The sequence below is a fragment of the Podarcis erhardii genome (genome assembly GCF_964252035.2).
Source record: "Podarcis erhardii genome assembly, chromosome: 6".
In the NCBI taxonomy this organism is placed as follows: domain Eukaryota; kingdom Metazoa; phylum Chordata; class Lepidosauria; order Squamata; family Lacertidae; genus Podarcis; species Podarcis erhardii.
The window spans coordinates 4,374,419-4,398,530 of record NC_138510.1 but is presented as its reverse complement, the minus strand read 5'-3'; the positions used below and the strand labels follow the sequence as shown (position 1 = coordinate 4,398,530).

At 42.5% G+C, this 24,112-nt stretch overlaps 1 protein-coding gene and 1 long non-coding RNA gene across 8 annotated transcripts in view; both read left to right on the top strand.

Annotated features, from left to right (window-relative positions):
• The first annotated feature begins 635 nt into the window (after nucleotides 1-635).
• Nucleotides 636-24,112, top strand: part of LOC309345238 — a 114,221-nt gene continuing 90,744 nt past the window's right edge. Inside the window, exon 1 of the long non-coding RNA XR_014158130.1 lies at nucleotides 636-698. This is a non-coding gene — a long non-coding RNA (uncharacterized lncRNA). The remainder of the gene's footprint in view (nucleotides 699-24,112) is intronic.
• Nucleotides 1,992-24,112, top strand: RAD21L1 (RAD21 cohesin complex component like 1). 7 transcript variants are annotated; one of them, XM_081867722.1, is made up of 16 exons: nucleotides 2,064-2,141; nucleotides 2,653-2,866; nucleotides 4,614-4,723; nucleotides 5,861-6,036; nucleotides 7,778-7,907; nucleotides 8,963-9,062; nucleotides 10,008-10,117; nucleotides 11,209-11,394; nucleotides 12,032-12,133; nucleotides 13,945-14,049; nucleotides 15,595-15,824; nucleotides 17,147-17,228; nucleotides 17,468-17,574; nucleotides 19,539-19,634; nucleotides 20,757-20,837; nucleotides 22,927-24,112. In XM_081867722.1, the coding sequence occupies exons 4-16, from the start codon at nucleotides 5,893-5,895 to the stop codon at nucleotides 23,113-23,115; spliced, it is 1,662 nt and encodes a 553-aa protein (XP_081723848.1). In that variant the 5' UTR covers nucleotides 2,064-2,141; nucleotides 2,653-2,866; nucleotides 4,614-4,723; nucleotides 5,861-5,892; the 3' UTR covers nucleotides 23,116-24,112. The 7 variants fall into 7 exon arrangements, with proteins under 7 accessions (XP_081723846.1, XP_081723851.1, XP_081723847.1 ...); XM_081867720.1 differs by lacking the exon at nucleotides 2,653-2,866 and having other exon boundaries at nucleotides 1,992-2,141; nucleotides 4,614-4,684; XM_081867725.1 differs by having other exon boundaries at nucleotides 2,038-2,866; nucleotides 4,614-4,698.

Below are 24,112 nucleotides of genomic sequence, written 5' to 3'. Positions count from 1 at the left end.
CAGAACTGTAGAGCTGCGAGGGATCCTAGGGTTCATTTAGTCCAACCCCCTTGCCATGCACTCTCTCACCACAATAGCGCAACAAAAGCAAGCCAACAAACTCTGGGTTGCATTTAAAAGAGTGCTTTGGGAAAGCAGAACAACTTCGCCTTGCACGACATGAGTTTCCTCCCATCTCCAACCTCCACATGCCATTTAAATCTGTTTGGGAGCCTCTTCTTAACTTCTTTGCTGTAACTAATTCAGAGATACAGCAGAATTAACTTCCCCCAGTAGAGACTGATTAGGACAGGCTTCCTCAACCTCGGTCCTCCAGATGTTTTGAGACTACAATTCCTGTTGAGTTGAATAGGATCCAAATTGCAGCAGTCTGATTGGTCCTAGAACAATAGGATCCAGAATGCAGCAGTCTAATTGGTTCGCAGGAGCCACCCAATCCAACTCCAGGTGGAAGTGGATCTGCAACCTGATTGGCCTACAGGAGAATCCTGGAATTAGCCAATCATGTGGGGCCCATTCTGTAAATAATGTATATAAAGCAGACATTTCGGGGGAACTGTCATTCCTCCTCACTACTATGAGCTGAACAAAATCCACACTTGACTCCGAGTGTATTTCAGTTCCCATCATTCCTGACCACTGGTCCTGCTAGCTAGGGATCATGGGAGTTATAGGCCAAAAACATCTGGAGGGCCGAGGTTGAGGAAGCCTGCATTAGGAGGCAAGACCTGGGTGGTGAATTGTGCATCTTGTGCAGAGATGCAACAGGCACATGAGGCTCATAGGAGATTTTATTTTAAAGTTATCCCTCATGGCGCATTAGGATTATACTAGTGTATCCAGACACACAGTGTGAAAATTACTGAGATAATCTTCTGTTTACATCCTGCTAATATGGTATATAGCTCTTCTATGCTACAACTTTGCTTTCCCTGAAAATACAGCACCACCTGCTGTCCAGATGTGATTAGTTCACTTTTGCAGTGTCCTGGGTAGGGGACTGATGATCAAATTTATAGAGCACAGTTCTATAAAGACTATATGGGTGTCGCAGTTGAGCCCTGTCTGGACTCAGAAGTGCCAATTCTAATTAGGTCAGCCTGCAGCTAACTCATCAGACAATGAAGAGTTAGGAAAACTGCTTAACAGTTATATGCACATGTCACAAGCTGAACAAGGTAGTTCATTTAGTAGTTCATTTAGTGCGGCAAAATATTTTTTTTAAGTTATGAAAATAATGAAATATTAACACCCACCTTAAAATACACAAGGAAGCAGTCCAAATAAAACAATGCAGAATGGGCCTTTTCTGTGGTGACCCCCAACTTTTTGGGTGATCTATCGGGATGTACTGCTTTTGTCATTACTGTGTGATGTATTTTTGTGTTTTTATATTGTAAACCACCCTGTGATCTTTGGGTGGAGGGCAGTATAGAAATAAATAATAATAATAATAAACTATTCCAAGATCCAGCCACCTTAATAATAATAATAATAAACTATTCCAAGATCCAGCCACCTTAATAATAAACTATTCCAAGATCCAGCCACCTTAATAATAATAATAATAATAATAATAATAATAATAATAATAAACTATTCCAAGATCCAGCCACCTTAATAATAACAAAAAATAATAATAATAATAACTATTCCAAGATCCAGCCACCTTAGGCCACTCCCACATGTGCTCATACCAATGAGAATTTGCTTATTTGGAAAGGGCTGTTGCAATTCCTCTCCACGTACCAGGGCTAAGCTCTGCAGCGCCTGGATGTCGCCTTCCTCCTCCCGCCTCGCCTTGAAACATCCACCAAAGTCTCTCCATCACTCTTGCCCGACCTACCAAGGACCAGCGCACCTTAAGCGAGCTGCGCGTGCGCAGCTGGGCGAGGAGGCGAGAATAAAAGAGACGAGCCTATCATGTCACGCATGCGCAGCCCTCGGGGGGTCCTTTTCCCCTCGGCCGGGAAAAGACCTTGAGGGGGCGGGATCCGCAAGCGGGGAGAGCGCATGCGTGTCGGGCTCCCCGAGATACCCGCGAAGCTCCGCCCCTTTTCTCACAAACGCCTCAGAAAAAAGGCGCCAAAAATCTCTTATTTTAAAAAATATTCTGACCGGTTTCCTGAACAGTCTGACTTGTTAGCGCACTCCCTCATACCTATATACAGTACCTCTTTTACATTCTTTTCCCGACTCCTCATATTCGCCTCACTTAAAACCCTAAAAAAAAAAAAAAATCACCTCAAGTCCGGAATCGGCGGCCCCCTCAGCGCCGACACGTGTAGGGGAAGAAACACGCGACGGGAGACTCACACGAGACCCGCTCGCCCTCGAGGAGAGGCGGGTGTTTCCCTTCCGGACTCAACCCTGATAGGAATCTAGGGGGAAGCGGCGGGCTTTTTCCCTTCACGGGTTAAGGAAAGGTTGGATGGCCTTAAGGGGTCCCTTCCAAATCAGCGACTGAATAATAATAATAATGAGGAGAAATAAATGCTGACATTAACCTGCAACGTGGGGTCCACGTTTAATCATGAGCTCCTCAAACCCTCCGCCTTCCACTCCTTTCTATTGAGCCAATAATAATAATAATAATAATAATAATAATAATAATAATAATAATAATAATAATAATCGTTTCCTTCTCCTCAGGGGCCTTAATAAGCCTCCCAGTCTCCCGCAGCTCCTCCTCCTCACGCCACTTCTGTGGTAATTGAACGCAGCCGTCTCCATTGCCTCTCTGAAAGCAGCCTCACTCCGAATCAAGGCTGCCCCCTCCGTGTGCACGCGCCTTGCTGCCCTTTGCTTCGGACCCGGGTGTCTCTCTCTCTCTCTCTCTCAGTTCGCGTCTGAATTCACTGGGGAGGTTGGTTGGAAACCGCTTGGAGGTTATTAAGCAGAAGTTGGATAGGCGACTGTCGGGGATTCTTCCTCTGCGATTCCCGCATCGCAGTGGCGGGTTGGGATGGATGACCTTCGGGGGTCCCTGGCAGCTTCTGCGATTCTGACCATACAGCCGGGGAAAGGTCCTCTGGCGCCTTGTGTCCATTCATGGGAAGCGAGGTCTCCCTGGAAGCATTTTAGAAGCAGTGCTTTTATTCTAAAAAAAAATGTTTAGGGGTATACTCTCATTTTGACGCCAGAAAAATCACCATTTTATAGTTCGAATCGGGAAAAATAAATGCAGTAATACAAAGATTCACAAAATGCCCGAGACCTGGGAGAAGAGGACTGGAAGAAGTTTAAAGACTACTTGCAGAAACATTGTAAAATGTTTGAATGTTAAAATGATGTTGGATTTAAAGAGAATATGGCATCAGTGATAGAGTTAAAAGGAGTATGCAAAAATTCTTAAAAAGAAAAGGGGGAAAAGACCAGAGTAATATGATGTCAAACTTAAGCGAAATGGCACAAGGGTTTAAGTTATAAGGAATAGGTAAAAAATGATAATGAAAAGAGAAGAAAAATTGGAGACATAATAGGTTGAAATATATAATTAGAAATGAGGTCTGAAAGAGGGTTAGAATTTGCTGAACTTGATTGTGTAAAGGGGAACACAAAAAAGGGAGATGCGAGGAAGTCAAGAAAGAAGGTTATATAGATAATAAGTTTAAAACTGGATTTTTTCTTGTTTATGTTTTTATTGTCTTTTTCTGTTTCTTTGTGATGTATTCTTTCCTTTTGCTGTATCTTTTCTTTTGTTGTATGTCTGTTCTATTATATAAAATCTTAAAAAATATCTTTCCAAAAAAAACAAAACAAAAAATGTTTAGGGGGGTGCGCAGGGCCGGATTTAGGTTTGTTGCGGCCCTAAGTTATTGAAGGTAATGGGGCCCTTTATATGTCCAGCTGTCCTTTGTCAACAAATTGTCATTGTTTTTTTGTGTTTAATGTATGCTATATGGTAACTGATGGACCTAACAGGTATCTAAAGTCATTTGCACATAACTTACTTGTTTTTTATCTTATATTTCGGAAAAATCCAGGTTTTTTTCCTCTTTAAATTTTTTTGGGGGCCCCTAATAGAGCTGTAGGTTGTTTAGCTTATACATAAATCTGGCACTGGTATACGTACCCCCATAAAAAAGCACCAATCTGTTGGCTTCTAACCTAATATTGCCATTTCTATGGAGGCACACAATTGCCTTCTTTGCAGTTCTTCACTTAATGGTGATTTGTGGTGGCCAGTATGAATCGTGTGCTGTGCCTTTAAAACACATGGCTTCCCTCACAGTGAACCTGGGGATCTGTAGATGCAGGACGCTGACCCTTACAATTTAGTAAATTGTTCTTTTTTTTTCATTCTTTCTCGCTCTCTTCCGTGTTTTGCCCTAATCTTTTTTGTTCTACTATAGCACAAGAACTTCTGGTACGTACTCTAGTACTTCTCAAAAATGCATATGGTGTTTTTGTTTTTCTTGTTTCATTTCTTCTGCTGTTCTGGGTTTTTAGTCTGTTTTTTGTGATTCCTAAAAACAAAACACTGAGCCCAAAATTACATCTACTGGTTGTTGTTTTTGTGTGTGTGTGTGTAGGGAGCCAGCCAGAGTGGCTGGGGCAACACAGCCAGATGGGTGGGGTATAAATAATAAAATTATTATTTTATTTTGCAGGAATGTCCCAAGCTTCAGCTACAATCTTAGACACTTCACCTGCAAGTTAATCTCTCTGGACTTACTTTTGAGTAGGTGCATATAGGTTTGTTCAGTGCTGCAGTTTCCAGGTGAATATGCTTAGAAATATTGTAGCCTTGGCAAATGGCACACAGTTTATTGATTTACATTATATAAAACTCATGTTTTATTGTTTTCGAATAAGCATAAAAATTGTTTACCATCATACTCTTAAGTAGACCCACTGAATTTAATGGATATGAGTAACTTTTCTGTTGATTTAAATGGGTCTATTGTGAGTGTGCCTTTGTTGGATACCAACCTTGATGTTTCAGAAAATTCACATATGTGTTTTTCTGATGTACTGTAGTCATTTTGTTTTGGGTGGTTATTTGTTGCAATTGTTATGAGTTTGAGGCTGCCTGATTCCTCTAACTTCCTGGCTGCAGTGTTAGACTATAATCAAGGCTTGGGGGTGTTAAACTGGGGGTCAGACCCATTCTAACCCCTGGACCCAACAAATGTTAAAATACAAGCCAGGCTGTAGTCCTGTGTTTAGGTGATGAGCCATTAAGCTAACAAAGGAGGGGGGCTCTATGCCAGATGGCAAATGGGTGGGGGCCCTTCTCCAGCTCTTAGTTAGGACAAAGCTGGAGTTTGATGTGGCCCAGAACTCCAGCTGCAGACTGGAAAGCCAGAGATGCAGAGCACAATGTTTGATTTCTGCTGAATCCAAGGCTGTGGCTATGAGATTTAAAAAAGACCCTTTTGTAATGTTGATGCTCTTGAAGCTCAGGTTGTAAATATGTGTAAAGGAACCATATATCATAGTGACACCATAGTCTCTGCTGTGCCTCATTCCCAAATGGAAGCATAAACCCTGGTTTAAGTGCCTGGAACCCCTGGAATCTCTCATCGCTCTGAGATTGAGGTGGCGTGCAACAGTCTTGCATGGAGATTGATACGAAATATGTACAAATGATATTATGTACAGAAGTAGCTAATCAACCTTATTTGTTTTTGTTGTAAAGCTACCTAGCTTTTGTACACAGCCATTTGTTTAAAACAATTTGCAAGCCTGCAGAGCTTGGAAATCTTAAGCAAAAACAGCGTCCCTCCCTTCCAAATCATTTACTGCAATCAAGGTTGTTGTGGGGTTTTTTTTGTTTTTGCTTAATAGCTTTGAAAATGATACAAAAATGCCACATTCAGCATTTAATATATGTGTTCTGTTTTCCCCCCTTCAGCTCATCAAGTTAAAGAACACAATCTTGGCAAAATGTTCTACACGCAGCTGCTTATGAATAACCGTGGGCCTTTGGCCAAGATATGGTTGGCTGCTCACTGGGATAAGAAACTCAAAAAATCTCATATATTTGAATGCAATTTAGAGAAGACTATTGAAAATATTCTCTGCCCAAAGGTTTGATCCTCACTGAGATGTCTCATAAAAATCTGCTGTAGAAATGTCCCTAAGGTTTTACCCATCGTTATGGGATATTTGTCACTGCACCCTTTGTTGATTCCTAAAATATAAAAAGGACAATAAAAAGGGTAGGAAGACAGTTACTTCTCGGGACACCTCAGAAGGTGAAATTTTCTCGTTACCTGGGAGTTACCTGGTTTGTAGCATTCTAAAGGAGTACATTTTGAATCCCCGCGACGGGTTGAGCTCCCGTTGCTCAGTCCCTGCTCCTGCCAACCTAACAGTTCGAAAGCACATAAAAGTGCAAGTAGATAAATAGGTACCGCTCCGGCGGGAAGGTAAACAGCATTTCTGTGCATTGCTCTGGTTTGCCAGAAGCGGCTTAGTCATGCTGGCCACATGACCCGGAAGCTGTACGCCGGCTCCCTCGACCAATAAAGCGAGATGAGCGCTGCAACCCCAGAGTCGTCCACGATTGGACTTAATGGTCAGGGGTCCCTTTACCTTTTAAAGGAGTACCATCAGCCAGATGCACATTTATTATATTAAGATGTTTGCTCCTGTTTGTAGCAGTCCAAATAGAAGATACTGCCTTTCACCTGTGGTGAGGTGTGCAAATATTCTTGGACCACATCTTCCTTCATCCCTGAACATTGGCAGTACTTATAGGAGTTGTAGTTCAAAACAACTAGAGGGCATAATGTTGGCATCCTGTTGGCTGCCTCTATCGTTCCTATCAACTTGTTACATCTGTTTACTGTTTTTCCATTATTGTTGTTTTTTTAAATTGCTACAAGACTTATCTAACTAGTTAATTACTGAGATGCAACAGAAACTTAAAGTGTTTAGGGCTTGTTGAGAAAACGGACAACAAAGGGCAGACATAATAGCAGTTCGTAAAATTAAGCATGGTGAGGGGAAAATAAAGATAATTTTTCCTCTTATCCCATGATTCTTGAACTCGGGGGAATCCAGTGCTACTGATTGGCAGTGGATTCAGGATAGACAAAAGAAGAGGGTAATCCATATTGCATAGCATAATTCATATATCAAAATCATAGCTGCAGAATGTAATCATGGCCACTAGCTTAAAAAGGTAAGGGACCCCTGACCGTTAGGTCCAGTCATGGCCAACTCTGGGGTTGCGGCGCTCATCTCACTTTATTGGCTGAGGGAGCCGGCATACAGCTTCCAGGTCATGTGGCCAGCATGACTAAGCCGCTTCTGGCGAAGCAGAGCAGCGCACGGAAATGCCGTTTACCTTCCTGCCGGAGCGGTACCTATTTATCTACTTGCACTTTGATGTGCTTTCGAACTGCTAGGTTGGCAGGAGCAGGGACCGAGCAACGGGAGCTCACCCCCGTTGCGGGGATTCGAACCGCTCACCTTCTGATTGGTTTAACCCACAGCGCCATCCATGTCCCTGGCCACTAGCTTAGATGACTTTAAAAGTGGGGTGGAGGGAGAGGGTAGTGAAATTCATGGTGGATATGTCTGTCAGTGACTGAACCAAGATGGTTCAGAAGCAATATGTCAGTTTCTGGGGGTCGGGTGGGAGAACTATTCCTCTTCATGTCCTGTTTTATGGGCTTCCCAGAAGCATCTGGGGGACCCCTGTAAGAAGACAGATGCTGAACTAAATGACCTTTGGTCAGATTCAGCAGGTCTCTTATGTTCTTATGTATCGTGTTCTTTCCCACAAACATCAGTATTAAATAATGTAAACATTTCTTCCAAGTTTAAACTTGCCCTGCGAACCTCAGGACACCTCTTGTTAGGAGTGGTGCGGATCTACCACAGGAAAACCAAGTACCTCTTGTCCGACTGCAATGAAGCTCTACTTAAAATGCAGTCAGCCTTTCGTCCAGGTATGCTTGCATCCACTGTTCACCTGGGGTTTCCTGTGCATTACTACATACCGTAGGAGCAGTTAGATTTCTTTGCATCCTCTGGCAAATTATATCTTTTTGTGGACTCCAAAAGGTATTAGTAACTTGGCTATTCATAGCTGTTCTTTCAGAACAAGGAATGGTCTGTAGCACCAATTATCCGTGGGTGTTGCAGTTCAAGTAAGACTAGAGGATTAGAAAGAATTTTTATATTGATGATGCAGGTTACAGTCCCATACTCAGTAAGCCCCACTGAACTGAAATGGACTTACCTCTGAGTGGACAGGTATAAGATTGTTCTCTAAGTGGCCACTTATCCACTGAAAACCATTGGAGAGCCTGCTGAAGATTATTGACATGAATGACGGTTAAGTTTCATCCCAGTCTGGAGATTCCTTGTACGACTGGAGCTTTCGGTGTTCACCTGCATTTTCATATTCAGTAGAATGGATTGTTCCTCTTATTCTTTTGCTTAATTAATGCTTATCAATCCTTTGTTACCTTGAATAGGAAATGACACACAAATGTGAATGACACTGCCCCAGCTTTGTTTTTAGCATATTTTATGCCCTTGGGACACGGGTGGCGCTGTGGGTTAAACCACAGAGCCTAGGAGCTGCTAATCAGAAGGTCGGTGGTTCGAATCCCCGCAATGGGGTGAGTGCCTGTTGTTCGGTCCCTGCTCCTGCCAACCTAGCAGTTCGAAAGCACATAAAAGTGCAAGTAGATAAATAGGTACCGCTCCGGCAGGAAGGTAAACGGCGTTTCCTTGCGCTGCTCTGGTTCGCCAGAAGCGGCTTAGTCATTCTGGCCACATGACCCGGAAGCTGTACGCCGGCTCCCTCGGCCAATAAAGCGAGATGAGCGCCGCAACCCCAGAGTTGGCCACGACTGGACCTAATGGTCAGGGGTCCCTTTACCTTTACCTTTATGCCTTTGGACAATTACTTGTACCTTTATATCCTGCAGGATACATATATAATAAATACAATTTCAGCATAACACAATTAATCCTGTGCTGTATCTCTCTTTAGGACTTGTTGATCTCCCAGAAGGGAACTCAGAATTGAATTATGATGCCATCACATTGCCTGAAGTATTTCATGATTTTGACACACAACTCCCTGAGGTGAAGTACGTGCTTTTCAGTTTGCTTATTTTTTGAAGCTTCCTTGGGATGCATCTATGGTTGGCAGTTTTTCACATGGATGACTCATCCTCATGTGAGAAAGATGTGGGTCCATGATTGTTTCCAAATATCTGTCACTTTGTGCATTTTGCAGGATTTATCTGGACAGAAGAATTTAATTATTATTATTTTAGTAAGCATGATTATTACTGCCAGAGCAAAATACTAGAGCAGTCCAATATCACTATGTTCATAATATGTGTATTATAGAAACCCCCAATGAATGAAAATAGTAATAAAAGCAGTGCTGCATTTACTGAGTGTTTTTCTCCTGGAGTGCTTTGACAGAAAGTCAGTGTTACATTTATGATTGTCAGTGTTATGTTTATGATTGCAAATTGTAGTTCATAACAACTGGAGGGAACTAGGCTGGCAAAGTCTGTGGTAAGGATACGAACAGGGGCATCTTATCCATAGAGGGTAGTGGCGCGGGGCGCCAGGGGGCCAAGTTCTGGAGGGCGCCAGGGAAGAGGCAGAGGCTGGACGCTACGCCTCCCGGCATCAACTCGCCGCCCTTGCCAGCCTCTGCCACACTGCACCAAAGCAGCGCCGCTCCCGGAGCCTCCATCTGCCATGGCCACCGTGGCACAAAGCTGCCAGCTGAGCCGGGAGGCACCATGTCCAGCCCCTGCCTCTTCCCTGCCGGAGGAGCCGCCCTCCAGCCGCTGCCCGCCTCTGAAAAAAGGTCATCAACTCTGGGAAACGGGCTTTGCACCACAGCGCCGGATATGCTTAAGACGGCCCTGGATACAAATAATATAATATATAAAATCTTAGTTCATTGGATGTTAGGAGTCATAAGCAAAATATGCCCCTGTTATATAACACATACAAGCACACTTTTCAGTTAAATCCCTTCTTCCCAGACAAAGTCACATTTTTCTCCTTAGTGCCATTGATGTTGCTGAACATTTTACACTGAACCAGAGCAGAGCTGAGGACATCACTTTGCTGGAAGAGGATTATAGACGGGATCTACTTCTCCATGGTGGTAGTTTTGGTGAGGCGGCTGTTCTTCAAAAGTCAGAATATGAATGCTCACTTGGTTGGGGCGTAGTGCTGATAACGCCAAGGTTGCAGGTTCGATCCCCGTGTGGGACAGCTGCATATCCCTGCATTGCAGGGGGTTGGACTAGATGATCCTCGGGGTCCCTTCTAACTACACAATTCTATGATTCTGTGTTAGGTTCTAATTGGCCCATTTTCAATATAAAGGCCTCATCTAGAATTGCCGTTGCTGATGACTGAAAATTATGAACTGAGTACCACACCAAAGAATGGATCTGTTTTTTAACCAGGCAGCCTGCATGCCTTTTGCACTAAAGAATTATATCAGCTTGAGCAGGAGGCAAATTTCTGCTTGGCTGATTTTAACCTTTGATATTGATCAAAATCCCACTCAGATTTTGTACACCTTCAGAGAGAAGATGCCACTGTCACTAATGGCAGCATCTCATCCAGAACAAATAGTGATTTTCACTGGAACCACAGCACAGGGGAGAATCTTCCTCTGCCTTTACTGTAGTCCTGATTCCCCCAGACCCATGCCTGGTACAGGGGCATAGCCAGGATTTTTGTTAACAGGGGCAGGACTTTGTTAAGGGGGACAGAACCAATGTGAAAGGTCAGTTAAGTATTTCTATTGTTTTACTTGGGTGGGGGTGGGCAGTTGCCATTCTGCCTCCCTCTTGGCTACGCTCATGGCATGGTATTTTTAAAATGAAAATAGAATGCCAGATATGTGATTGTGCATTTCACATCTTGTTTTAGGCCCTCAATGTGTTTAATATATGGTGATGATTCAGTCTTAACTTTCAGAGGTTACATGTAGGTTTAATTCTTTTCTCTTTTTTGCATTCGATTGATTTCTTTTCAAAACTTTTATTTTTTTAAAGACGTTTTAAAGAAAATTATAGTGAAATTAAAGGTCAATATTAAACTTAAAAAGTTTATTTTTATCCAACCTGCTATATGCCGTATGTCTTGTGTGTATCTGTATCCATATTTATATACACTTGAAACCACACACTTACTTACAGGGTAGAGGGAGAGGGAGAAGTTACTACTAGCCCTTCATATGTGCTTTTTCAGGTGAAGAAATTGAAATACCAAGGCAGCAAAGCTTTCTCAATGACAGCATATTGGCTAGTTCTGGTGGCCTCTTGACTGATCACAGTTTTTTGAGCTTCACTGAAGACAAAACTGCATTTGCTGAAGATGCCGATTCATTCAAGTATGATGGGTTTGGAGATGAAGGAACTGCAGGCGATATGATTGGTACGTATGAACAAAATCCAATAGGCACAAGTAACTGGGAGCATTTCCTGAATTTCCCACCCTGAAAGGAAATTAACGTGACTTAAGCATGAGCCACTGGCCAGTCCTGCACTTCAGAAATTATGATCTGACATTTCTACACTACCTCCTAAATATGGGGCAGTTAACAATATAAAGGCAAACCCCACCCCCTGTAAAATTATACATTATAAACAATTTTGAATACAGGTATGTACTTAGTAAAATACAGAATGGACTTAAGATTGTGTGGGTTTAGGGTATAGTGAACACATCTTTGTGTGAGGGGGTGATACCTGCTGCCCTGAATTAGGTAATAGTGAGGGTGGGGTGGGGTGGGGTGGGGGTGGCTAATGCCTTGTTTGCCCTCCTTCCTTGCTTTGTTGAGATCTTTTTCCAGGGTGGCTAGTGGTAGATTACCCTGCAGGAGGAGGAACCATTCTAGCTGGAAATAGGAGTTGGTGCCTGGTGTTATCCAGCCTGCCTGCCTGCCTTGCTTTCCTGGAATCTTTCTCCCAGATAAACCCTAACACAGCTGTCTGGTAAATCCCCACACCCACCCCAATGTATAAAGTAACAGTATCTTGTAAACCAATTGTTAAGTCCATTTTTCCTTAAGATGCTGTTCTTGGAGCTGAGCCAAATGACCACGTTCTTACAGACCTCAACATGGAGGAAGAATTTTCTTTACTCCAAGAGCTTCCGACTGATAATACAGCAGGTGAGTTATTTCCAGAGATGGCTCTGTGAGTCTAACAGCAAAAACAACATGGTTGTAGGAAGAACAAGTTTTTTGTGGCATCTTCTTCTTTGGCGATCACTTGTAGCTGAGTAAGATTGTCTTCCGTGAAAAGGTCTTAACAGTGAGTCCATAAGTGAGTCTGTTAATATGGCATAAGCTCTCATTGACTAGAGTCTTCTTCACCAGATGCATGAAGTTTTGTCATGAGTACATGGATATAGAGAGAGTAAAAACTGTAAAGAGTGAGATAGAATAGAAATGAAATGCAAATAAAATAAACTAGAGTCTGACAATTTGTGGAGTACTTGAGAAGCAAAGAGACCATTCACAGTGGCAGTAATAGATGATAACACACCCTGTCACTGCTAAGTTAATAAACAGCAGTGGTGGGAGAGGAAATCATGAACTTGTTTCAGGCCTAAATGGATAGAATCGCAATTCTTGATAAGTTCCAATTCAGCAGCCTCTTTTGTAGGAGATGGAGACTTATTTATTTATGCTTATAGACTGCTTTTCAAAGCGTCTTGCAGTAAAAACAATATGCAAAACCACTGCAACATTAAAATACCAGATAATAAAATATTAACAATTAATTATGAAAATGCATCTGAAAATCACTTAGAGTAGAAGACTGTTTCAGGCAAAAGTAGAGTGTTTTGGCCAAACAAGTAGAGCAGCAGACCAATAATAGAAATCAAGAACAACAGAAAACTATGCAGGACAGAAAGTCTGGGTAAATATAGTGGTGCCTCAGGTTAAGTACTTAATTCGTTCTGGAGGTCCATTCTTAACCTGAAACTGTTCTTAACCTGAAGCACCACTTTAGCTAATGGGGCCTCCTGCTGCCGCTGCTGCACGATTTCTGTTCTCATCCTGAAGCAAAGTTCTTAACCCGAGGTACTATTTCTGGATTAGCGGAGTCTGTAGCCTGAAGTGTCTGTAACCCGAGGTACCGCTGTAAAGCCATCTTTTACATCCTGATGAAAACCTGTTTTCTGTAGGCAGTATGAATTTGTTCTGCATCCTAGATGCTGCTACTGAAAAGGACCTGTTTGCAGTCACACAGGTTTGAGAAATTCAATTCCATGCATTTAGGCTTGAATCAGGATAATGGTTTCCCGTTAATATCTGTTGCAGCTTTTGTGAATGGTCACTTGGTTTATGTCGTAATATCTGCCTTTAAGCTGCCACAGGCTTCTTTATTGTTTTAGAAATTAAACTTGTGCAAGTGAAGTCAGAGCCAATTTTGAGCCAATTGTAAATGCTAATGCAGGCGCATAACATAAATATTGAACGCACATTTTAATTAGCACGGTGTCTGCCCTTAAAAAACAACAACACTAGTGTACATTTTAAATTTTCCTTATAGGATAAGACTGCAATTTTATACACACTTACCTGGGAGTAATTTCCCACTGAATTGTGATTAGTCATGCATAAGACTGCATTAAGTTTTCCTCTTATCTGGTATGTTTTGTTATTCTCCCCAGTATGATATCTGCTTTATACCTGATAGAAGATAAAAATACAGTAATTTTTTTTTCATCTGGTGCTGTTTGGGAGGGTTTATTGATCCTCCACCACCATGCAGTTTGTTGATTACATGCAATAAAATACAAGAATGCTATACAGTATGCAAAACATTAAGTGGCAAGACATTCCTCAAGCACATGTACAAAAATAACTAATTAAAAAAAATATGGAATCCTTCCATATAATGTACCATTCAGCCTTTCATTATTTACCATTGTGGAATAATTCTATACTGGTTATGGGTTGGTGTTTTACAGGCCATCCTAGACCTGAGCAGGAAGCAAGAAGTTGCCCAGTTAATGAAACCACCTTGTTGCTCAGTGAGGAAGAAGAATTTGTACTTGAACCACTTGACAATTCAGGTTAGTTTGGTTGCATTTTGCTCTTGACTGGAAACATAAAACTTGGGAGTCGTCAACACCACCTCCAATGCCAGCTCTGTCAGCTCAGGCAAGGAAACTGCTGGGCAACTAGGTGGGCAGTAAACTAGCAGAATCCCTAATCTGTCCCGATTACCCAGGAACCCCCACACTAGATCCCTACACAACTGGACAGAGAGCCTGAGAAGAGAGAGATGGGATTTCTATAGGTAAAGGTAATGGGACCCCTGACCATTAGGTCCAGCCGTGGCCAACTCTGGGGTTGCGGCGCTCATCTCGCTTTACAGGCCAAGGGAGCCGGCGTCCTGCTTCCGGGTCATGTGGCCAGCATGACTAAGCCACTTCTGGCGAAACAGAGCAGCGCACGGAAACGCTGTTTACTTTCCTGCCGGAGTGGTACCTATTTATCTACTTGCACTTTGATGTTCTTTCGAACTGCTAGGTTGGCAGGAGCAGGGACTGAACAATGGTAGCTCACCCCATCGCAGGGATTTGAACCGCCGACCTTCTGATCAGCAAGTCCTAGGCTCTGTGGTTCAACCCACAGCGCCACCCGCATCCCGGGATTTCTATAGACCGCAACAACTGCCCCTCCCTGACCCCATAGTCTGCCCTGATGCTGCACCGTGTGCCCAAGTAGGACAGCTGGATAAGACCAGCTCCAGCCTGCTCTCTCACACACACCAAAGTCTTAGTGAAGCAAACCAGACCAGCCTCCTCATCCACAATCAGATCATGGATGAGGGAGATGTTATTCAGAGCCATTCTGGTATTAAACAGCAGCAGCCGCAAGCTAAGGGTTGAGCGATAGGAGAAACACAATTCCCCAGGTTAGGGGGGGGGGCTGGTACATAAAACAGTCACTAACTGCCTTTGCTGTGTGCCTCACCTCCAACACCATCCCTACTCATACCCAGAACCACTGTGATTCCCCGTTCTTCCGAACTCCTCTCCTCCTAGACCACTGTTTCCCAAACTTGTAGTCCAAAGGGAGCTGGAGACCCAATTCCCATTATCCCTTGCTAGCCACGGGTGATGGGAGTTGTAGTCCAAAAACAGCTGGAGACCCAGGTTTGGGCAACACTGTCCTAGACACATCTTCTCTCTCTTCCACTCAACAATTAAAATAAACATAAAAACAATTGGGGCAAGGCCAGTCCCACAGCAGATGATGTTAAGGCGGGTAGTCTTGCACTTGCTCCAAAGTTACCACCAAACTAAGGTTGCCATATGTCCAGAATTTCCCAGACATATTCGGAATACTGCTGTGTCTATCAGTGTCGGGGCAGAAATCAGTAAATGTCCAGGAAAATCCGGATGTATAGCAGTCCAGGTTGGCAGTACCGTTTTTCCATTTTAAAAAACTCCAAAATGGCTTTTTATGATTTTGCCAAACAACTTTTCTATCTGGATTTTCTCCGTTTGAAATACGGCAGCGCTACCCCAAAGGCAAAAAACTGATCCTTTGCTACCATATTCCTTGGGTCGACTTGCAATATTTCACTTGTGAATGTGCCTTTTGTCTAGTTCTGACAAGGAAACAAAGAAGGAAAAAGAAAAGAAAGTTACTTGTGGATTATGTGAATCAGCTAAGCAGAAAAGCTATGCAAAACCAGCTTATGAACTATGAAGACACATTAACTGCATTAGATATTGCACCCCCTACAAGAAGGCTGATGATTTTACAGGAATTGGGGAGTGCGGATAAACTTCTGGGCAGACCTACCCAGACTACAATTAATGAAGATTTGCAAAAGGTAACACTTTGTTATTTTGGGCGCTTCCAGACAACCTATTTGTTGAGTAGTCTTTGTGATTTCTTTGCAGGGAGATAGGATGATGTTGACTATTTAGTGCGCATTCATTCTGATGTGTTTGTGGGGAGTTTCCTATGCTTTCCAGGATATTTTCCAATCACTTTCCTTCTTGCAAAAAGTCTGATCCTTAGGGGAAGTGTGTTTGCTACACAAGACCTCCCAGCAACAGTCAAGTGTAATTTTGCAACCTGAATTTAGCAATTTGTAATTGAATCCCACCTGAAAATCACAACAATCTGGAAGAACACCATATATGCTCCTGCATTGTTGCCATATTTATGTATATATCTTGAAACATTGTGTGCTCAGAACTGCTCCATCCAATATATTTTCACAGATTTTAATGTCTGTGGTATTCCAAAGATCACAGAGCAAGTACGAGATTATCAGAATTATCCATATGTCCTGCAGATCCAATAGTCAGCTATTAAAGCTGCTTCTGTTGCTAAGCATTTAAAAACAATAAAAACCTACTACAACAATACAAATAAAAATAGCTAAACAAAATGACAGGACTACAGGTCCTGGCAACCCTCCCTCTTAGATGTTTGTTAGGTTTCTTTAGTGTGCTCCCAAGTAATCTGATTTGTTCCTGAATCACCTGGTCTTGGAAACGAAGGTCTCTTGGAAGGTCTACTAGGTGCACTACAGTTACAGTGGTACCTCGCAAGACGAAATTAATTCGTTCTGCGAGTTTTTTCGTCTTGCGAATTTTTCGTCTTGCGAAGCACGGATTTTGGAAAAGCTTCAAAAATCACCAGTCTTCAAAAACCTCAAAAAAGGCTACCACACCGCGTGCTATGAGTTGCTCCTCGAAGTCAAGTCGCAACTGCACCCCCTGAATGCACCCTGGGTATTAACGGTTTTAAGAAAAAGGAAACAAACTTGCAAGACGTTTTCGTCTTGCGAAGCAAGCCCATAGGGAAACTCGTCTTGCGAAGCAACTCAAAAAACGAAAAACTCTTTCGTCTTGCGAGTTTTTCGTCTTACGAGGCATTCGTCTTGCAAGGTACCACTATAATGGAGATTTCCTAGGGGAAGAGGTGGCTTAGGGCTCAGGTTTGCCTACATCCGAAGGGAATATATTTAATAGTGAGTTGGGCATTTCTAAATATCTACAGAAGCTTTCTTTATCAATGAAAAGGTTAAGCAAGTCAAGAACTGTCATATTAGTTATCACTTATTTAATTTTTGATTCATTAAAATGAAACTTGAATTCCAGAATTGCAGAGAAAAAATATATATGAATACTGTTTTTACAGCTCTTTGCTAAAAGTCTCAGGTATGGAAGAAAAAGGTTGCAAGAGCTCGCAGTTGAAAGAAGCAAGGAACAAGATGTCCAAGGCAAGATTTTAGAATTATGCCTATTTTCAACTAGTTGTTATAACTCCTCCATCTGTAGTCTTTGGGGCAATGCACCACATTCAGCAAGTGTACCCCAAAGACAAGCATGCTTAAATTCAGAAGGCACAGATCTGTGTTAGTACATATTCCAGTAATGGAAAAGTCAATGGTGGTGTGATTGGACTGGTGCAGTGGTCAAGAAGTTTGATTATCTTATTGCTATTTTGTTGTCAATTCAGAATTGCCAACAGCAGAGATTCCAAAAGCTATGCAAGACACAACTTACCAGTTTGTGTCACAAAGTAGCAGAGAAGAAATGGGAAATAAAGAAATTGTTGAACCTATGGTAAGTACTTTCAGTGCAAAGTCATATTACTGTGCACTTAAGTTTTCCATGGCTACATGAAAAGCCTGAAACTACTTCCCTTCCAACTAGGGGGTGGGGGAGAGGAGAGAGATTGGGGTCTGTGCTCTACACATCACTCCTTCCCTTTCCCGGAGTAGTCTGGAAAATATTTTAGCCCTCTTAAAATCTGTCAGCATCATGCAGCTCCACCAGACACTAGGAATCTGGAAGCTCAGCCTTGCTCAATGCACTACTGTCAGACAGCCATACTTTTGTAAGGGTCTTGTCTTGGTTCCTTACTGCTTAACAAAATGAGTTTGGGTAGGTTCCTCTGGGGTTTTTCCTGAAGTCTGAGATATTAATGATACACCATAACTGGGTGCTTTAGCTGAAATAGCAGTTCATACTATAAAAGAAGTAGTCTTCTTTGGCAATCCCTCGTAGCCGAGTAAGATTGTCTTCCATAAACACGGTTTTAACAATGAGTCCGTAAGTGACTGTGGAGGCCAATTCTAGATCCACACGTCCTTCCACAGTGGGGACATTGGTTTCTGGGTGGGAATTGATCACGGTGTGGATTGCCAATTGTGCCTTCCTCTTAGCACGTTTCTCCCTTGCGTCCTGAGTTTGAGTGTCTTCAAAGCCCATGGCACCTTTGGTAAAGGCTGTTCTCCAGCTGGAGCGCTCGCGGGCAAGTGTTTCCCAGTTGTCGGTGTTTATACTACATTTTTTTAGATTTGCCTTGAGAGACTCTTTAAATCTCTTTTGTTGACCACCGGCATTACGCTTTCCATTTTTAAGTTCGGAATAGAGTAGTTGCTTTGGAAGACAATCATCAGGCATCCACACAACATGACCAGTCCAACGAAGTTAATGTTGAAGAACCATTGTAGTGTCATCCTGCACACTATAATTCCATTGGGAGCTTATTTTCCTCTTTTCAGTTTTCTTCTCTTCTCACTCCCTTATTAATGTTGCTTTTTTTTAGTTGTCCTTTTAGGACAGGAAGCCTCATCATCATCCCAATACCTTAGCCATGCTGCCATATCCATATTCTGATATAAGTGGAGTTTAGTGACAGTCCCCTCTCTGTACGACTAGTGTCATAGGTACACTTGGCTTAGAATCATAGAATTGTAGAGTTGGAAGGGACCCTGAGGATCATTGAGTCAACCACAGCAATACAGGAATATGCAGCTCTCCCATACAGGGATAAAGCCTGCAACCTTGGTGTTTTCAGAACCATGCTCTAACCAGCTGAGCTAGTAAGTGAACTTAGTGGAGCTGACTTCTGAGTCAACTGTTGGGATTCGCAGGATACTGAGTAAGTCTGCAGGCTTCCACAGGCTGATGCAATACTCTGTGAAGTGCTGGGTCAGAGTGACTCAGCAGGAATGTGATTGGCTATCACCTGTTTTAAAAAGGAAAGCCTGTTCAACAGTGGTTGTGGTGTGGTTGTGCTGTAGTGTGGTGGTGCTGTGGTGGAGAGTATTCGTTTGCCTTAAGGAGCAGGTACTCTGTATGGACTGTTTTTGTAAATATTTGTATGTAGCTCACATTAAAAAGACTGCACTGAAAAGAAACCGGGGACTCTGAGCGTTTCGCTAAAAAGCGCCGCGAGGAATTCGCGACATCAACATGTGTGAGATTGCAGTGTAAAAAACAGTCTTGGAGTAGAGCAAAGAAAGACTACACATCCAGTTATATTATGGAAAAAACTATGCTTTCAACAGAATTGGGGCCTTGTTCTTAGGTGAAATTCTAATAGATCCAGCTATTTAGCGTCTACATCTCACATTTAGTCCAAAAAAGGAACCATAAAATTCAACACAGAAGCTCTGTCTAGTCTGAAATATTCATCTGTTACTGAGTAGTGAACATATGCTCAAAAAGAACATTACTGAGAAGTAAATTTTGTTTGCTAAGAGACTGATCACTCCCCCCTCCCGAACTTGTAATATCAGGAAAGTGTTGGTGGAATGCCTGCTGTGTCTGATGGCTCTACCCAAGAGACTTCTGTAAGACTAGAGGTTGAGGGTAAGCAGGTTGCAGTGGAAAAGGTATGTTTAATGATTTGTTCCAAGTTTTATCTGTCACCCAATAAATAAGAATGTTTAGGTCTAGTATAACTGGATCCAATGTTATCCACAGACTTTTAGGGTCATTCTTGAGGATATGATTAAGAGCTGCTTTCAGATTTCACATTTGTTGTGATTTTGGCAACTAGCAGCCATGCAGAGGATTTCCCCCCTACCCCTTGCTGTTTTCCCAGTGAAACAGAACAATAACACACCACCACCACAAACACATTTAAAAAGCTGTAGAATATTAACCAGCCCCAGGCCTGCTGCCTAAAAGAATACCCTCCACAAGAAGGCCAATCTTAGCTCCTATCCTGAGATCCTTCAAGGACCAAATTAAAAAACCTGACTCTTCAGAAAGGCTAGTGAGAAGAGTATCGATCTCCAGCAATTTCAGGGCTAGGAGAAAAACCTGTAATCCCAGAGAGCTGTCCCAAGTCAGTTTAGAAAATACTGATCTTAGATGGACCAGTGGTCTGAGTTTGTGGAAGGCGGATTTCTGTGTGCTTCCTTCTGTTCCTGCTGCTATGTTTTATGAGTTTTCATCTGAAAATGTAATATGAATTATAATTGTATTTGCACTGTTGGTTGCTGGTTGATTTTTGCATGTTTAGTGTCTTTGTTTTTGTTGAAAACTTATTTGGTTTAAGCTGGGGTGATGGCCAACTTGTGGCCCGACTCCAACTCCCATCAACCCTGCGGTCAATGGTCATGGAAGATGGGAGCTGTAGTCCAACAACATCTTGAGGGCCACAAGTTGGCCAACCTGGTTTAAAACTTTAAGCCTTAAAGAAAAATAGGATAAAAAAATACTTCAAAAATAAATGTGTAAGTAAAAACTGAGACAGCTTTGTAACTTTAAGTGTACAGTTGTACTGACACTTTTCGGTAGCAGTACTAAGATACTAGTCTAACCATATGACCATGTTTGCAAAATGAACTTGACTGAGTAATTCCTTGGTAAATTTCTGTGAGACCACAAATGTGCAGCAGAATTCTGGGGAAATCTGTGAATTTTTTCACACTTTTAAGGAGCATAGTCATTCATCATTTACCCTTTGAGTCCTTGCATATAAGTCCTTGCATTGCTTTATAATGTAGGGAAATGAAGACAATGCTCCAGATAATGAAGAAGAAAAAGAAAAGGATAAAAGAGCTGTAGATTTGCTAAATACTTTCCGGGTAAGTTGCTTTTTTAAACACATTCAAACATAATGCTGAACCATGGTTTAGTTAGTGCTACATGAATGGGCCTAAGTTCATATGCTGCCGCTTCCTCTCCTCTTCCCACACAGCTGCTAGGAGTATTTGAGAAGCTTTTGCTTTCCTTCTGCTTAACCATGACCTGCTATTTTGTCCAAACTTAAAATTGTAGATTAACACAGTGTTTAGTTTCAACAAGGCCGCTTCATAACCCATGGTTCAAAGGTGGCACTTTGCTTTTATAAAACACATTGCAAGTGTTAGACTGGTTTGGAAGAAACAAGCTGTGGTTAAGTGAAAGCAAAAACTTCCTGAATCCTTCTGAACGTGCAGTAGAAGAGGAGGGAACAGGTAGTGTCTGAGCCTAGGAAAAGGCTAGGCTCATTCATGTAGTGCTAAACCATGGTCCACAATTACATATTAACATGGCCACAATATCTGCCAAGTCTATGTGAGCTGTTGTGCCCTGATTATAATAAAATAGCTGCACATAAAAATAAATGAAATCAAATGCAAGTATGTCTTTACTATGAGGTATGTCCTGCTAGCCAGGGATCATGGGAGTTGCAGGCCAAAAATATCTGGAGGGCTGAGTTTAAGGAAGCCTGTCTTAGAGGTATATCCTGTTTATCAATGGCAATTTCTGGCCTCTTTCTCTTGGCTGTGCTGTCTTCTTGATTCCTGTCTGCAATCTTGAAATAAAAGCCAAGAGAAGCACGCTGTCCAAAATCCCCGTCAGCAATGCCACTGCCACAGGGTAACAAAGCAAAGTTATTGGTGGGGGCAAAGGATGTTTCCTTCCTTTAATGTGGCCCAGCCTCTGTCTCCTGTGAGAGCTGTTGGCAAAGAACTGCAGGCTACGTGAACCCATCATGAGTCATTCACACATGACTTGGGTGCAAAGCCTATAGCCCCCTCGCATTGTTCCCCTGCAACTGATGTTAAGAGGCATGCTGCCTCTGATTCCAGAGGTACCAATACCCATCATGACTAGAAGCCATGTGTACCCTTGCCCTCCATTAATCTGTCAACTTCATTCCCCTTTCAAAGATATCTTCTTGACCATACCTTGTGATAGTGAATTCAAGTAGCCATGCGTTTCCTTTAGAACTTCCTTTTGCTTGTCCTAAATCTCACACCCTCAGCTTCATTGGATGGAAATGCTGGGCTAGATAGGCCTTTGCTCTATTTTTGCAGGGATCTTTTGATAGTGCTATGCCATGGGTAGGCAAACTAAGGCCCAAGGGCCGGATCTGGCCCAATCGCTTTCTCAATCCGTCCCGCAGACAGTCCGGGAATCAGTGTGTTTTTACATGAGTAGAATGTGCCCTTTTATTGGAGGAGGCCCCATTAGCTAAAGTGGTGCTTCAGGTTAAGAACAGTTTCAGGTTAAGAACGGACCTCCGGAACGAATTAAGTACTTAACCCGAGGTACCACTGTATACTCCAGCCCCCACAAGGTCTGAGGGACAGTGGACCGGCCTTCTGAAAAGGTTTGCTGACCCCTCTCTATGCTCTGACAAGCAGCGGGCTTGAATGCTTCCTCCTAATGCAGGGCTGGGGAATCTGTTCGACTGAAGTTTATTTCATCCCTAATCATTGGCCACTGTGGCTGAAGCTGACAGGAAGTCCAATGACTTCTGGAGAGCTGCAGGTTTCTCATCGATGACATACAACATAGTGTGTATGTGAGAGTAACATGGGTATAGCCAAGGTGGGGCAGGGAGAGGCAGCTGCCCCCCCCCATCAATAAAAATATAAAATCAAAAATACATTGGTAACTGAGGTTCTGCCCCCCCCCCCAAAGTCCTGGCTATGCCCACGGAGAGTAGTGAATGGTTATGTCTTTATATATGAAGTGAGAAATATGGGGATAAATAGGAAGTAGAAGAGCAATCTGTAAGAAAGACCCTTTCACCAAAGCCCGATTCCTTCCATCAACAAACGTTGTGATGAATATAATACTGAATAGTGCAGCATCTATCACACAGCTGCTCACCAATCATTTTCATGTGTAAAACTGAACATCACCTCGTTGGTTTATTCCTTTGTTTTGTTCCCTATGCAGGACATGTACCAGACAGGAGCAAAGTCTTTCAGTTTTCTGACCCTCTGTAAAAACAAGACAAAGAAAGAAGTTGCAGAGAAATTCTTTAGCTTGCTTGTTCTAAAGAAAGAACGAGCTATTGAGGTGACCCAGGCTGCTCCCTATGCTGACATTGTGGTGACGGTGGGTCCAAACTTCCATACTCTCTGAAGAGTAGAGTGGTCTCCTTTTAACCATTAGTTGCTATGGTTGAAAACTGTACTCTGCATTCTATGAAAGTTGTAAAGAGACACCTTACAGCATACCTAGATCTTTGGATTAGACAATGTCCTCCACTGCATAGATGTGCACATGCACTTAAGAACAAGAGCTAATAGACTATGTGCAGAAATATTATATTGTTAAAAAGAAAAAAAAGAAACACAATGCCTTTGTTTAATTAGCACATCCAGAGTTCAAGCTGTATGTTAGGAGGAACACTGCTGCTGTTGTTTTAAAAAATGTTAAAGTATAATTTACATAGGTTACCTGTTTTTCTGTTTTCCATATGAAGTAAAAACAGGGTTAGCTATGTTTGAGTCTGTATGCAAAACTGGCTGATTGTTAGCTATCAAAATGTGGATATTGGCACGTAGCAATAATGGGAATTCTGTACAGCTGTGGTCTTCTTGACCGACATTTGTAGTATTTAACATTTTGAGTTACTGCACACTGTATGGAGCATTATATTACTTTCATTAAGGCAAACGTGATGCTTGTTCTGTATGTTGCCCTATTTCAGGAACTGGATGCATTTCTGCTGTGCGTCCAAGCCCCCACAGACACCACACACTGGGTACTTGAGTTTGCACTTCGCAGACACTTGACGTATGGTGGCTTTGGATTGGTGACACAGGAGTGTTCCAAAAGAAGTGCTACCTGCCTCCTCAGCTTACTCCTAGCTTTGCAGTATTGAAGCTTGAGTACCATCCAGGGACACCCATAGGCTGCAGAAAGGGATCACCGTCCCAGAAAGTGATGAGACAGACCTATTGCTCACTATGGTTTAGCCCCAAAATATGGATGCTGGAACTCTTATAAAATAGTTGTATATATGTATGTGTTCTCCTATATAACCTGTGTCGTTAAATACAGTGTTTTGATTCCCCCCCCCTTCTATCTCCTGAAACTTTTGACTCATTAAGTAAATGCATTTTTGAACCTGAAA

Excerpts from the sequence above, each read along its gene's own strand:
- RAD21L1 (XM_081867720.1), top strand. The coding sequence starts at position 2,014 with ATGCGTGTCGGGCTCCCCGAGATACCCGCGAAGCTCCGCCCCTTTTCT. Across the intron at positions 15,825-17,146 it reads TTAATGAAGATTTGCAAAAG|CTCTTTGCTAAAAGTCTCAG; the intron begins GTAACACTTTGT and ends CTGTTTTTACAG. Across the intron at positions 19,635-20,756 it reads AGCAGGTTGCAGTGGAAAAG|GGAAATGAAGACAATGCTCC; the intron begins GTATGTTTAATG and ends TTTATAATGTAG.